Raw genomic sequence first — 16,527 nt, 5'->3', positions numbered from 1 at the left:
GTGACTGTTTACTTGCAGCTCTTCAGTCTCATTTTCTATGTGGTCTAGTCAAAAACAGGTCTAGAAATAAGATGGGACTTGATAGTTGCAAGCATCAGAGACCATGAGCAGTTATTCCTCATTGCTACCATTGTACAAGGTACATTGTACAAGGTTGCTTTTGTTTAAATGAAAACTACTTATGAAATTGGGATTTTGGGATGCAGGGTGCTCTTGCTAGTTCCTTCTGCAGTGGTAGAAACTGCTGAGGTGTTAAAAAAGGGGTTCCTGTGTCAGAAGCTTTGAAGGTCCAGTAGTATTTGCGGTCTAGTTTGAAACTACTACCTGCCATTCAAGTAGTCTCTGTGTACCGTGTTTCTAATCTGTGTTTAGTAGATGAGGAGAAGTGTGTCCCAACAAAATGAAAAAAAAAAAAAAATTCTCACTGTCAGTAAGTCACCTTAGCAATTTTTCTACAGCTAAACCAGGGAAGTGACATTCTTGCTGTATGAGGGGATGGGCATACCTGTCATAGTTAGGGATGTTTGTAGGGATTTATGGCATGCTGGCATAGCTATAGTGGCTAGAGATGGTCTATTTTCATGCTCTAGCCTGATAGTCATGCTGGCAAAATTGTAGTCTTGATTTGCCTGGAATCAGATGAAGAAATATTTCCACATCTCTTTTTGTCTTGTAAAATTCTTCGTAATATTCTTTATGACTTGGAGGTTCTGTGCTTTGGAAAGGGTACATACATACTGATTGTTCTTCATGCCATGTTTTGAGTATAATACATTCTTATAATTATATATTAATTTTCATTCATTTCATTATTGATAACTTGTTTCCCGATACATCAAGGGAATAGATACAACATGAGTAACATTTTTTGTGATCTTACAATTAATAACTGTATGTTAGTTTTCATTTTAGATTCATTTGTATCTGAAGTGACTGTATATTTGGTTTTGGGTATAAACCATATTTACTAACTGAAAACCAGAAAATTGACTTGGCATGTTGAGTTAGAAAATATAAAAGCTTACCTCTTCTTGCTGACCAAGCAATCCATCTAGTCTCGTGTGCAGTTTTCAGTGCATGTGTATTTTAATAATGCAGTGCCTTTTGACAATTCAGATTTTTCCTACAAATACTTTATGTTCATATATTTGGGCTTGTTTGTGCCTATCTTGGGGAATGATATGAGGAACGTGATCCTTAGTTGCAAAACCTGAATAAAAATTGTTTCACTTAGTTGAGCTTAGCAACCAATGGAGAAATATATACAGTGGTTTTGTCACTACTTTTTAATGCCATAATTACACATGGGAGGAAATAGATCCCTAAGAATGTTACGAGGACTGCTTTTTGAGCAATGATGTGAGTATTGCATTCAGCAGTGACATGTAGCAAAAAGTGCTAGGGCCTTTGAGCGTGATGAAGTCACCATGTACTGTGTACCATTGGGAGTGTGGAATGGGCTGGAGAGGTAGAAAAAGTGCTGAACACTGTGAGTATTGCAGCCGCCAGCAGCAGAATGGTTCAGATCAGTTAATGTCTGTGGTGCTGGTCTAGTGTTAGACAAAAGAGATGAGGACCACAGGCTGTCTCCCTGGCATATATGAAATGAATAAAGAAAGTGTGCTATTGCATATGCTTGTCCTCACCAGATGATTAATTTCTTTGTTTCCCAAGAAATATGGGCGAAATGGAGAAGTGGGGGATCAGCCTTGCAGCTTGTTACAGCACAGTCATCTGAAGAGGGATAGGATTTATCTCAGCCATTTAGTTACATTTTTAATTAATCTCAATGTGGACATGTAATACAGGTCAAATGAATAATTTCTTAAATGTGCTGGTTTCTCTCCTCTGACTGTAATTGGAATCTAGATGGCTTTTGCAGATGTGGATGTCTATATAAGAGGCATCTCATTTAGTTTTAGATGGTTTACATCATAGGGATTCTCATGTGCCAAACCTCAATGTACATGTCATGAAATTCAGTGGACCACAGTAGTATCAGAGACCCTATTTCAAGAACAGAAGTAAATGTATCATGTTTTCCCATGCCACGTCTGCTGGTGTGCCCTTAGAAAGTAATGTCTTACTAGACAATAAAGTCTGTAAGACAGGCTACTGAAATAAGCAGGGAAGGAAAGGAAATTCCGTGCTTAAAACTGCAGAGCCACAGCATTGGTATAATCACAGAAGGGTCAGAGCTGGAAGGGACCTCTGGAGATCATCTAGTCCAACCCCTGCTAAAGCAACTTCACCCAGAGCAGGTTGCACAGAATTGTGTGCAGGTGGGTTTTGAGTATGTCCAGGCAAGGAGACTCCACAGCCTCTCTAGGCAGCTTGTTTCAGTGCTCTACCACCCTCCAAGTGGAGACATTTTTCCTCATATTCAGATAGAACTCCCAGTGTTGTGGTCTGTGCCCGTTGCCCCTTGTCCTGTCACAGGGCACTGCTGAAAAGAGCCTGGCCCCGTCCTTCTGCCCCTCACCCATGAGATATTTGTATGCATTGCTAAAAGCCCTTCTCAGACTTCTCTTCTCCAGGCTAAACAGTCACAGCTGTCAGCCTTTTCTCGTGAGGGACATGCTCCAGTCCCCTAATCCTCTTCACTGGCCCCTCTCCAGTAGTTCCCTGTCTCTCTGGAACTGGGGAGCCCAGCACTGGACACAGCACTCCAGGCGCAGCCTCACCAGACCAGAGCAGAGGGGGAGGACAACCTTCCTCAGCCTGCTGGCCACGCTCCTCCTGATGCCCCCCAGGGTCCCATTGGCCTCCTTGGCCACCAGGGCACCTTGCTGCCCACCAGGGCTCCCAGGTTCTTCTCCGCAGAGCCGTCTGTAAGTTGCAGCCCAAATGAAAGATGCATCCTTGATTATGGCTAAAAGATAGGCCCAGGCAAAATATGTATGGAATTTAACCAGAAGAGTAAGTTTCTCATCACAGATGATAAGAATAAATAATTTTAAAATTTGGGCAGATGGGCACTAGCCAGAACAAACTGCACTTCTTAAATATATTGCCCATAGTCAGTGATAAGAAGTATTTGATAAAGGCATCTGCTGACAATAGTTAACAAGACTGACTGAAATTAGCTTCTAGCAGAGAAGAGTGAAATCAGAGCAAAGACACTAGATGACACGGAAGACCTCAAGAACGTTTTTTTCTGGACTGATCCTGCTTCAGGCTAGGTGAAAGGGAATGGTAAGATGATTCAGGATGGGCATGGATGAGGCTAAATTTAGTTTATCTGGTCTGGAAGACTGTTAAATGTCCGGCCGGGCTCTCTGAGAGCTGTCAATTCTGGGATTACAGTATCAAAGCAATTAAATTCGCGTTTTGTATGATTTTTTTTCATGTTTCGGAGGTAAGGACAGGATGTAACTGTGCTTCATGTTGAGACAGACCGTTCACACACCCAGTAGCACACTGTACTGTAATACAGATTTGTTGACTCCATGTGCAGGTAAGTGCACTAGGGCACAGAGGCTGATAGCAGTTGAAAAAAAGCAGTGATTTACATTGTGATGGGTTATGGTGCTTACTTGGCTTGTTATTATTGTTGCTATTTAAATAAAATCCCCTGAAGTCTATTTCAGACAAGATTAAAGTAACTGTAGTACCATAAAACAATTGGTAGGAACAGTTTGTTTATGTAGAGGTAGAATATTACAGTTGTTCAATAGATTGCAGAGTTCCTTTGGTGGACATCTGTAATTATTTGGGACTAAATCCACTTCCTAGTAAACTTGACAGGAATCTTTCAGTCAGTTCCAGAGGGATTTATATCAAATTTCTTTAAAGTTTTGAAGATGCCAAGTTTTGTAAAGCTGACATTCCTTTGGGACTCTGCATAATACGTGCAATGATATGCTTTGCTGTGAAATAGTCTTAATTGGATGGGGTGATGAGGAAGTTAATGCGTCTACCTGGTCACTACTTTAGAAGTTGTTTGTATAATAATACAGGAAATATGGGGAACAAACAAGGGGACCAGGAATCTTAACCCATGAGCAACAGTGTGACTGAACTGGCATTGCAAAGACTCAGTGGGAGGACGGGGAGGAGGAAGAGGCTGTTGCTGTTGTGTATTGGGTTCAGACACTTGTACAGAGTACAGGGGATGGTGATGATGGGAGATTTTAATTAATCAGTCATCTGTTGGAAACCAATAAAGGAGAATACCAGCTGCCCAACATGGTTTGCAGTGCACTTAGGACCAAATTATGAGATGGTGGGAAAAGCAATCAAAGGGGAAACTATTCTATTTGATACCAACCTTAAGGGAGAAACTGTTCAAGAACAGGGAGAGAAAAGGCAGAAGCCGCTTGAGTGAGGATTACCCTGGGGTGACAGAGCTTGCAGATTTCAGGAAGGGAAAGAGATTGAGTAAAAGAATCAGGACAACGGGTTTCAAGGGGATATGGTAGGACTGTGGGCATAATTTCTTTGGAAGGGAGTCTGGAGAAAAGAAGTTAAAGGAACTGGTTGTTCCTTGTAAAAATGTAAAGAGAAAAAAAACGCAAATTGAGACAGCGCAGGAGAAGGACAGAAAGCACAGTAAAAAAAAATCTGTCTAAAATACAAGTGTCTTGTATCAAACACAAGAAGGAACCATGTAGAAAACGAAAACTACTTTGGATTATTCAGAACAAGTACAAAGGAATAATAAAAGATGTAGAGGGGAAAAAAATACTCTAAGAAGCCAAGGCTAAAAAATGAGAACAAGAAAGGACTATGTACAAGAAAGAACATGAGGAGTAACAGAAATTGTTCTGGAAGTATATTTTGGGTAAAAGCATCTTTCAGGAGAGTGTTACTCTACTGTTTAACAGAAGCACATCAGTCTTTACTAGTGGTATTAAGAGCATGTGGACAACTCAGCCTGGAATAGAGAAAGGACAAATCAGAGAGTACTTGATGTGTTAGGTGTTCGCACCTTAGCTGTGTCTGAGACACACTATACTTGGGAAGTGGAAGAATTGGCTAAATCAGTCTCAGCCCTGTTAGCAATACCATGGAGAATCTGAAGAAGAAAAATGAGAGTGTGAAAAAACAACAAAAAAAAATAGATAAACTGATCCTTTAAAGGGGGGGAAGCTACAGATGGAAGAGGCCTATCAAATATTTACAGATCACTTTTATTCCTAGAGAAATTGCAGACAAATATTTCAAACATTTTTTAAGTACCCGGAGGAAAGCAACAAACAGCAATCAGTGTGAATTTGTTGGAACTATCTAATACCCTATAACGAGGCATTAAAATTTGTGCATAAAAGAAAAAGAGCAGATGCCCAACGTTTTCGCTTTAAGAAACTTCTGAATCCTGTCTCACAAGACTCCCTTATAAACAAGCTAGGGAACATCAGGCAGTGTCTTAATGTAAGTTGCATGGGATATAGCTGTAAAACTGGTTGCATAAGGTAACCCCCAAGCATCTACTGCTGTTTCACTGCCATGTGTTATTTCACAAGTTTATTTTAGACAGTATTCTGTTTTTTCCAGTAATAATATGGATTTATGTATTAGAGACTATGCTTATTGAATTTGCATTTGTCACAAAGTTGAGAATGGATTGGAAGGATGCCAGAGAACAGGATTAGAATTGAAAGTTATCTTGACACATTGGAGAAATGGCTTGGGGAATAAGGTAATGGTTAATAGGTCTAAGTACATGGTACTACACTTGGGTGGAGTAACTATGTACAGGACACAGGAAGCTGGTTAAGCAGTGGGTTTTGAAAACGATACATAGATCATGAATATTACATTAGCAACGATAATCAAGCTGTTGCGAAAAAGGTATGGATGGACAAAAAAGATATATAGGCCTGCAAAATGTATGGAGTAATTCATCTGTTGTACTCAGTACTCTGCTCAGCTCAAATATGGGATCTGGCTTTGAGCATCACACTTCAATAAAGATAGGGCTAATTGGAGAGAGGTCAGAGAATGGCATTGAGGATAGTTGGAGAGCTGAAAAACATGAACTGTAAGGAAAAAAATCAAACAAGCAGAATTATTTACCCTAAAAAGTAAAAGATAGGTAGCAGAGAAAAGTTCTCCAGAATGCAAAAACCCCACAAACCCAAAACCATCAAACCACCTTGAACTTTCACAAATGAAGGGAATGATGTGATGATCTCTGCATCCTGTATGAACAGCTTAAATTCTAACAAGAAAGAATTAGTTTAGACATCAGAAAAAAAAAAAATGCTGATAGTAAGGTAAGATCACTTAGAACAGGTTAGGTGAGAAATGTATGTTAGAGGTCCTTTAAAACACAGAAAACTTGTCCAAAAATGATGCAAGTGTAGCTTTGTTTCACTGGCAGTTTGGACATGACCTGCTATAGCCAGCACTATCTTCTGTGGTTCTCCATGCAGTGTTACATTACTGCATATTATTACTGTGCCACACAATGCATTTTCAGTTTTGTAAATCTTGTGAAACAGTATTGTTCTTTGAATTAAGATTATACCTTTTTCTTAATTTCAGTGTGTGCAGAAGCTTACAATCCAGATGAGGAAGAGGACGACGCAGAATCTAGGGTATTTAATGCTTTGAGTCAAATACATAATACTTTCCACCTGCACCCTCACCCCGCAACCCCAGTTCTCAGACATTAAATTTAGGAAGAAAAATGTAACCAGCATTACCATTCCTTGCCAAAAGAATCTTTATTATCATAAACTTTAATAATGTCTTGGGTTTTCATGTTAAAGGAATATTTAAAAATTCTCTGTAAGAGTCACCCATGTAGGACCTGACGTATTACTCTAAATCACCACACCTTTGGTACATGTTAAGGAAACGTTTTTGTGCAATTTGCCCAGAGAGCACCTGCTCCTAAAAGTACTTATCTGATGTCCTCATAATCTTGCAGTGGTTTCCTCAATTATCTAATATTTCTCATAAGGCAGAAAATAGGTAAATTATAAAATCACCAAGATTTTCAGATGTACAATGCAATAACTAGTGAACTTTTACTTACATCACCCTTTTAAAGGCATTTACTTAGCTTTTAATATGAAATAGCATAAAGATGACTTTTAAGACAAGTTGAAATGTTTATATTCGAACTAATTTCTGGCTTGTAAAACTGTTCAAAAAGGTTATCCTACAGTATCACAGCTTTGAAACCTAGCATATCTTTTTAAAGAGATGAATTGAGTGAACAAATTGATCGATACTCACATTAACCAGACATTGGTAATTTAGTAAATCTCTTGCTCACTTGGATAGTGTCAAGTCTGCTGTTTACTCTGTGTAACTTCTGATACAAATTTAACACAGATACTATTTCACAAAATATTATTTGGGAAGCAGTCATGGCAAATTGCTAAATTTAACAGTGGTGGTTTTTATAAAACGTGCATGCTTGAAATATGATTAGAGAATAGTTAGAGTAATGTTTATGCAGCAATAGTTGGGATAAAGGTATCTGGAATGGCTTGCGGAAATGAACTGGATTTTACAAATGTAAAGATGTTCTTAGCTGAAATACAGCAGTGCTTTGCTTGCTAATGCTATGGTGATACAGTGTTATCATTGAGTGTTATTCAAATCCTAATGGTTTTGAAGTGGAAGTGTTATGAAGCATGGCCAAAATATTGTATAAAACAGCTGAATTAACTCAGTCCTTCAGGTAGTGCTACTATATGATAACCACTTTAAAGGCTTTTCTATTATATCCCTCAGATTATTCATCCTAAAACAGATGATCAAAGAAACAGGCTGCAGGAGGCATGCAAGGACATTCTTCTTTTTAAGAACCTAGATCCGGTAAGAAATTCTTCGTAATGAACAACATTTAGCAGTGCTGCTAAGAATTAATGCTCTTGAACATTTGAACATAAGTGTACAGATTTGACATTTTTAAGCTCTTATGTGTGCTTTCTTGACCATTTCATAAACTCCAGAAATGCCATTTTTATAACTGATAAAGCATATAGAGAGAGCCTTTTGTCCACCACCATGGATGATAGTCTTGAAGTACATTAATATGAATGTATGCATTAATATGATTGTAAAGTATTGTATTTTCTTATTTTAAATAGTCTTGTTGTACGTTGATGTATATAAATTCATCAGTTAACTGGAATGTTGGTTGCTTCTACTAGTTACTTTTTATCATCCAAAAGTGCACTGAGTCCTCCATCAAAACATAACATGACCACCAACAGTTTAGCTACAGATGTTATTGAACAAGCAAGTTATGAAATAGAGGGAAAGAGAAAGGCAATAGTGAGGTGTGTATATTATTATTTCACTTGATATAGATACCTACACCACAGGTAATTTTCTTCTGCAGAGGTAATTTCCTTTTATTGCCTGTGAGAACACGTATGGGCTTTTAAGAAAGCTTAAATCCAGTGAATGAATGATCTGGATCAGACAAAGGTGATAATGCTGCAAAAAAGCACAAGGCTGTTTAAGGGAAAAGGCGAGTGTATCAATCAAAGCATGCATACTGACATTGGGTTGATTCATGGCAAACCAGGTGCTTTCTCAAGAGAATTGATTCTGTGCTGCCAGGGAAGGGAGCATGGGGGAAAGAAATAATTATGTAGAGTTTTAGGCATGAGAGCAAAAAGTTTAAATTTGATTCAAGAGGGAGCTAATGGAAAGACCAGCCTGCAGCTCTGTTTGGAAGTCAGGTGCTGTTACAGAGCATGCATATGAATTTGTGGTGCAGATTTCCAGCTCCTGCTTTTGTCTGCACAAAGACTGAGCCCTGACCCTGGGTACCTGCTCCCAGAGAGGCCCTGGTGAGCCGTAGACACCCAGCTTTGCAGAACCCTGTAGTCAGAGCTATAGGGGAGCATCAAAAGTCTCAGTGTAGACGTGTATATGTGCGTATTCTTGGGACACTTGGGATCCTGATACAGAAGATTTTCTAACTCACTCCTTCATGCTTTGTGTTTAATGGGTAGTTAGTTATACTATATATAGTTCCACTATACTTGTTCAAGCTAAGTTCACCCAAACATTTGTTCCCCCCCGTCGTGAATTCTTCTTCTGCTTAAATTCAAGGATACAAAGTGGTTTATGGGCCTCTGCTCTGGGTGTGGAATTCCTTTATTATATGTTTTCCTTCTTGGTGCTGTGCCTTGGCTTCCACTTGGCTGGACCATCATTACATCAGCCTGCCAATAGCATTTTGTCAGACCCCCCCTTGGTTACTGTCTGAGCATTTCTCTCTTATGAGCCCTGTGACCCAGTGGATTGTCATGTGCTCCTAGAGTCTGCTGTGATGTTAATTTTGACCTACTGCTTTCCTGATTCTGGCTTTACACAGTTTCTTGGTAGTATCTGCTTATAGCATCAGTCCTCTGGATGAGATCTGCTTTCCCTTCCAGTGAGAACTAGATCTTCTGTCTATTAAATAGTCATCAGCTACTTGGTCTGCAGGACCAGGGATCTGTTGGCTTTCTGTCACCTATATCATCATGCTGTGTAGATATAAAGCATTAAACTGGTCCAGTGTGGGTGCTTGATAAAACTCTTCCAAGGAATACTGAGAGATTGCTTCCCCTGTTTGTGGAGGTCTTCTCAGGACTGTGCTGCTGTCTTGATACCATATCGCCTTGAAGTTTTGAACTCCTTTTTCTTTTTGCTTCTGAATCAGTTACTTGTAATTGCTAATAGTTCCCACCGTTTGTTCCAGGCCTTTAGCAGACTTCTTAGTTGAGCTCTCCCCTCACGGAGCTCTGCAATCCAAAGCCTTGAAAACCACTTCTGGGATCTCTGAGGTCTTGTTTACCCCCCTTTATTCAGGTTGTCCAGTGGATTAAGAACACTTCCTTCTGCTTTAAATCCTTCACAGACAGAGTTCTGGAAAGCTGAACAAGGTAATTTTTGTAAAGGAGTTTTTCATTATAATAAATTTACTCTTAAAAGGCATTGGAAAGCTACTGAGCTCTGAAGATAGTCTGGCTTGCTTCTTCTGTGAAGCCAAGATCTGTAGACCCCAGGGGACTTCTCCCACTCCTCCGTCTTGTTCTGCTGCTAGGCAGTGACTCGAGCTCTGCTGCTGTAGTTGCAGTAATTTAAGTGATCCCATCCCAGCTCTCTTCCTCACCTCTGCTTCTCCACCCTGCAGCACAAGTGCACGTGGTGTCAGCTGCTGCAGTTTGCTCTCTGGTGCATTAGCGAAAAAATTCTTTCATTTCATAGAGACATAGTATCTTCAGCTGCTAAAGCTAAAGTCTCTGGAACAAAAGTCAAACTGTGTATCGACAGGGTCTCCCACTCCCCCTGTTTTTTTTCTTGCATTGAACTTCAGCCTCTTTCTGCTGTAGTTTTGTGTATGAAAAAATTTGTTTCAGAGGTCAGTGGGTTAGAGGGGAAGAGACAATGTGAAGTACTTAATGGCTTTTCCCTGATGGCCTTTTTAGGCAAGGTGTCAAACACCACTCCTAGATAGGACACCACTCTGAAACACAGTATAACAAAGTGTCTTAGAACATGATCAGAATTGCATTCAGTACATGATGCTAAATGGAGTCACATTTTCTTAAAACCCTGACCCCTGTGTTTTAATTTGAATGGGAGGCTAAGATAAGGGTATCACTATTAAAGCAGAAAGAGATGTTGCAGTAGTCGGAAGGTGACTTACAATACTGCTCAGCATCTTAAAGAGTCCATCTGAACAGACAAGAGTCTTCACATAAAGGTAAAAAACAGCAGAACCATTTGAATGTGAGACTAAATGAGAGAGAGGACGAAAAGATAGACTTTGAGACAGCTTAGGACTTTCTAAACACACGCAATGCTGTCTTGAGTCTGCATTTACCTGATAGCAGTGTTTGAATATCAGGTATGTAAACTTATGGATACGTATTTATAAATATCAGTATTTCACGTATTGGCTCTGATTGAAAATGTAGCATAGTATAAAGGAACACAGCTCTGGTACAGTTCCCTGAGCAGTGCACTATGCTTTAAAGGTCAACTCTTATAAATTCACAGAATGACAGAATTGTCACAGTTGGAAGGGACCTCTGGAGATCATCTAGTCCAACCCCTGCTAAAGCAACTTCACCCAGAGCGGGTTGCACAGAATCATGTGCAGGTGGGTTTTGAGTATGTCCAGAGAAAGAGACTCCAAACCTCTCTGGGCAGCCTGTTCCAGTGCTCGGTCACCCTCAAAGTGAAGAGGTTTTTCCTCATATTCAGAAGGAACTCCCAGTGTTGCAGTTTGTGCCCGTTGCCCCTTGTCCTGTTGCTGGGTACCACTGGAAAGCACCTAGCCCCATCCTCTTGACACGCACCTGTAAGTTACTTGTATGCACTGCTAAGATCCCTTCTCTGTCTTCTCCAGGCTAAACAGCCCCAGCTCTCTCAGCCTTTCCCTTGTGAGGGATATGTTCTCCTTCGTGCTCCAGATGCTGCAGTGTAACCAGAAGCTAGCTGCATGCCCTCTTTCCTTCCACTTTTACTTTGTATGCCTTAAAGTCTGTGAAGTTACTTGAATTTTCTTGAAACTTCCTTTAACTCTGTGGGTTGATGAGGATGTAATTGGTCAACTAATATCACTTCAGCAAGGCACTCCTGAGTTAACTCCCTTAAATACAAAGTATTTTTAAAGAATTGGTATGTTACCATTCTTTTCACCTTTCTGGGGTCTTGGTCAGGTTCCATCTGGTTGCTGTCACTCAATATCAGTTTTAGTATGTAACTATTGAAAAAAATTACTTGAAGAGACTATGCATTGAAACATGCACTTGCAACAAGATGAGGGAAGGAGGTTTTTGCAGAGCTCTTTGGGTACTTTTTAGAGGAGGAGGTCAGGAAAGAAAAAAAAAAATTCAGAAGCAGAACTACGTGGATGAGCGAATTAGAGAAGAGAACATTTGGACGTTCGCTTTTCTCTCCCCATGCTATTAATCTAATTTATGTTAGAGTAACTCATTCCTCTTCTAAAGCACTGGTTCCTGTTCTTTTTCACAGGAAAACCTCTTCCTATTAGACCACAGTTTTGTTTATCGTTTGTCTCAATTGCCTGCCACACCATTGCCAGAAATCCTAATATTGCTTTTGTTCTCCCAGGATTGCCATGGTGTGCCAGGCTGCATGCACGCGCAAAGCATGTTAACACCCCTTCTCCTTCATGCTCCAGGTGCTGGAGGTTACTGGCAGTGGAATCAGAAGCTGCATGCCCTCTTTCCCCTCCACTTTCACTTTGTATAAGCCAGCAAGGCGAAAACAAGATGATGACCAGATGCCTTGGGCCACAGCTGAGGATAAGCCCCAAGTCACTATTACTGGGTTTTGTGTCTGTTCAGCTTAACTGTTATCACTGGGAGGACTAACAGCAGCTCCTCATCTAGTGGCCAACACAGTCTTCTACACTTCCTTTTTACAGTGCAATTCAGAGAAATTACCATTTTGGTTTTGTCTTTTAAGAGGAAACTTTGCTGGGGCTGATTAACAACAGGCTTTTTGGTTTGGCTGTTATGGCCCATAGGCCAGCAGTTAAAAAACCGATGAACCTATTATCAGAGTAGCTGGGTGGCTCAGAGGACTGGCACCATCAAAGCTGTGCCGCACCCTTGCACTTGAAGTTTGAATCCTTTCTCTCACTAAAATTCACAAGCAGTATTAGATCATCTGTCCTCTTTCAGGACAATTATTTTTTTTTTGACAGCTTTGCCCTGCTAATGCTTGTAGAGAATATTTCAAATAGGTCTTGACCCTTTTCTCAAAAGTAATTATACATATTCTTCACAAATATGCAAGAGCAATTTCTGGGCATGTTGGCACTCATGCACCTGGGGGACTATTATAAGAGAACACAAATATTGATCAACTAGTTGTAATTGATTAACTCAAAGGAAGATGAAGGAAAGCATAATGCAACTGTGGTTTATGAATAGTGGACTCTTATACGTAAGGCCAAAGCATTCCTTGCAGAGTGCTACTAACAGAAGATACACATGATACTCTTACATTTTGGTGAAGAATTAGGACTACAGAATGCCTGAATATATTAATACTCTGCCCTCTAAGATGGCAGAAAACTCTTTGCAAACTAATGGGCTACCAATCAAACAGGCTTGCACTTAATCCCCATGTTTTTTCCTAGGGCAAAATTAATACTTATAACAGATCTAGCAAACAGGGATTCTCTCCACCTTGCCTATTGTGTTAGAAATAGTGTGGTCAGCAGGACTAGGGAAGCGTACTTCACCCCGTACCGGGCACTGGTGAGGCAGGACCTCGAATTCTGTGTTCAGTTTTGGGCCCCTCACTGCAAGGAAGACATTGAGGTGCTGGAGCGTGTCCAGAAAAGCTCAGCTACGGCACAAGTCTTACGAGGTGCGGCTGGGGGAACTGGAGAAAAAGAGGCTCAGGGGAAACCTTATTGCACTCTACAACTACTTAAAGGGAGGTTGTAGTGAGATGGGAGTCAGTCTGTTCTCCCAAGCAACAACTGACAGGGTGAGAAGAAACAGCCTCAGGTTGCACCAGGGGACGTGTAGGCTGGATACTAGGAAAAATTTCTTCCCTGAAAGGGTGGTCAAGGATTGAAACAGGCTGCCCAGGGAAGTGTTGATTCACAATCCCTGGAGGTATTTAAAAGACATGTAGACGTGGGACACGGTTTAGTGGTGGCCTTGGCAGTGTTAAGTTCATGGTTGGAGTCGATGATCTTAAAGGTCATTTCCAACGTAAGTGATTCTATGATTCTGTAATCAGTTACTGAAGATGTTCTGCAAAAGAGCTGCCCAATGTAAGTGCCTTCACTTTTGGCTTAAAAGTTTTGGAAGCTATTTGCAACTCTGAATTATTTCTGCTCTTTTTTAGTAAACTACTAAAAAGAATCAGTGAACTTGCTCACAGGTCTAGTTAAAAAATACGAGAAGTGTTACTGAGCCTAACTGATGGGCATATGCATGATATTTGAGAGGCAGAGTACTAAAATAATTCTGTGGAGGAAGGTTAAGGTATATTCTCAAGAAAAATATTATTGCTTGAAAATATTGATTATACATCAAAATACAAATTGGATTCTTTGATAGTGAAGTAATGAATGCCTTTTGATTAGTTTACAAGTGGATATCATACAAGGGAGCTAAACATTTTGAATTGGATCAGTAGTGCTGCTTACATTTATATCAGAATTCCAGGGGAGTATATGTACATGGTTTTGTTCTGAAAAAACAAACGAGGGGAGCTGTAGACATGAATTCTGTAATTTACTTTTCCTTGTTGATTAGATATTTCCCTCTCCCTCTCCCTCTCCCCCCCCTCCTCCTTTCCTATTCTGGTATTCTGTCCACTTCATTACCTATTACTTTGTTGATATTTTATATTGCACAAAGTAAGAATAAGGTGCCAGCAGGATACCATTTTAATTCTTGTTCATTTTAATGAAATGATTGTAGGAGTGAAGAATAAAGTGGTTTATGAAGTCAGTTGGAGCAATAGAAGAGTTGTGGATTCACTTTGTTTGTATGATAGTTTTATGGTTGTGTCTCAGAGCGCTGTAAGCTTTACAAGTCATACGGGATAGGCAAGCCTTGTTACTGCTGTTGTACAGAATTGCAGGGCAGCCTCATGCCTGCTTAGATTGCACAGGGTGTCTTGCATCTAAAAGGGAAGTTAACTGAGATTTCCTGTCTACCAGGGAACACTCCAGCAGCACACTCATCCTTTTGGGGGATTCCCAGGCATATAGAATCCCAAAATATCATGCAATACTTCAGGTACTTACTGCATCCAGCCTAATAGGTGGAGTTTACCAGCTCCTCTCAAATGCCAGATTAAGATTGTCTCAGTTTCCTGCCAGAAGCCACATAATTTTAATTGTAGAAGTGCAGCTGTGCCTTCTGTCTCCTGAATACCTTTTCTTCAATGATGGGGAGGGATATTTTTGCGAAGTTATTTTTTTAAATTTGTCATTGTCATGACTCCCAGTGATGATAGTGTCCTACTTTCCATTTTATCTACAGTGCCTTCATTGGTTCAGGATGTCACTGCACTTTGTCAAACAACAAAAGTGTGTGCGAGCAGTTTGAACACTGATGCTTCTTAGAAGCCCCAGTGTTTGAGTGGTTGAGTTTAGTATGGAGAACTTTGTTCTTCTTTCTTTACAAAATAGCTCACAACAGCTTTATAAATTGCTATTACAGTTACACATACCTGGCACAGTGGTAGCAAATCACTTGGTAGCCTGGTAGTTAAAAGAGCCATTGACATTTACAAAAGACATCGTCTACCAGCATTCATGAATGAATCAAATGCTGTCTTGCAAGAGCATGCAAGTGAGTGGATTTTTAATCTGTGTGAAATATATACCAAGTAAAATGCAGTTTTAATTATACTCATTGTCCATTATCTGATTATTTTTTATTTCCCCCAAGGAATTGCCTTGAGTGTAATTGCCATGTTTGTTTTGTTGACTTGAAAGAAATAGAGGCTAATGTAACTATTTTCAAATGATGCAACATGCATCTGGAGGGCAGTACTTTGTGATACAAAGTATATGTTAGGAGAGTTGTGAGTGATTATTTGCATTTTTTTAGCTAACCGTGCAAGAAAGCTGGAATCGGACACTGTTCTGGGGGCTATCCTTGATAAACAAACCAGTTGTCATTCCTGTCTGGGGCTTTGTTCTTCTGAATCTCATGTCATGTCTTTTGTTCGTAACTGATAGTGAACATGCACAATACGAAATGACAATACATCCGGCTTGCAGACACCTTGCTATGTGGGCATCACCACAGGCCTAGATTCACGAAGGTAGCTGGTGTCTGAGTAGCACTTCAGGCACATAAAATATTTCCTAATGCATTAACAGAGTGATTCATAAAACCTCTGCTTAGGTGCTGTGCTGTTCATAGGCACCATGGTAAGTACCAGAGGTATTCTTTAACTTTAAAGTTCTGCTTCTGTGCTAGGGGTTCATGTGACTACCATGGGATAAGGGAAAGAGGAGAGAACTACTTTGTGATGAGTGTGTAATGTTTAGAATACTTAGCGCATTGATGAAGAGTATCTGTGTAACTGCCATTGAGGAGAGAGAGCTTGCAGGAGCATTGCAAAGAGAGCAAAGTAGGAGAGACTCTGCAGTTGAGGTAGTTTGTACAGATGGGAGTTTGAAGGGGAACTGGAAATTGTGCAAGACAGCATGGGGCTCCTAGGGCTGGTGCAATGGCAGTGATAATGGGCCACAGGGAGTGCTCCCCAGTGGACCAGCCAGCCATGGCACGTTTAGAGGTTTCAACCCAGGTCCAGAGGTAGGATGTGACCATCTTGGTCTCAGGCTGCTGGGAGGACGGGTGTCTCTCCTGAAGGCTGGGGGACAAAGGTAGCTTCACCTATGGGAGATGTGCTGTGGTCAGTGCTGAGCTGCCAGCTGAAGGAACTGCAGAAGGACCTGAGAAGGACTGCGTATCATCAGGGAGGATAAACAGGAGCTTGGCAGCATCTTTCAAGGGTTCACTGAAGGGACAAGACCACCTTTCTACAGCAGATGGAGGCACCAATCTGTTGACCAGACTTGCTCGCAAGTGGTACCATGACAGG

General features: G+C 40.6%; 1 protein-coding gene across 4 annotated transcripts in view; it reads left to right on the top strand.

The window, feature by feature from the left end:
• PRKAR2B (protein kinase cAMP-dependent type II regulatory subunit beta) overlaps nt 1-16,527 on the top strand; it is a 94,318-nt gene that overhangs the window by 60,210 nt on the left and 17,581 nt on the right. For all 4 annotated transcript variants that reach the window (XM_080392778.1, XM_080392779.1, XM_080392777.1 and 1 more), the window contains exons 3-4: nt 6,490-6,542; nt 7,693-7,776. In XM_080392778.1, the coding sequence (XP_080248904.1) occupies nt 6,490-6,542; nt 7,693-7,776 (137 nt within the window). The remainder of the gene's footprint in view (nt 1-6,489; nt 6,543-7,692; nt 7,777-16,527) is intronic.

The sequence above is a fragment of the Falco punctatus genome (assembly GCF_963210335.1).
Source record: "Falco punctatus genome assembly, chromosome: 6".
In the NCBI taxonomy this organism is placed as follows: Eukaryota; Metazoa; Chordata; class Aves; order Falconiformes; family Falconidae; genus Falco; species Falco punctatus.
The sequence above is the reverse complement of the archived record's forward strand: the minus strand, read 5'-3'. Positions and strand labels throughout refer to the sequence as shown.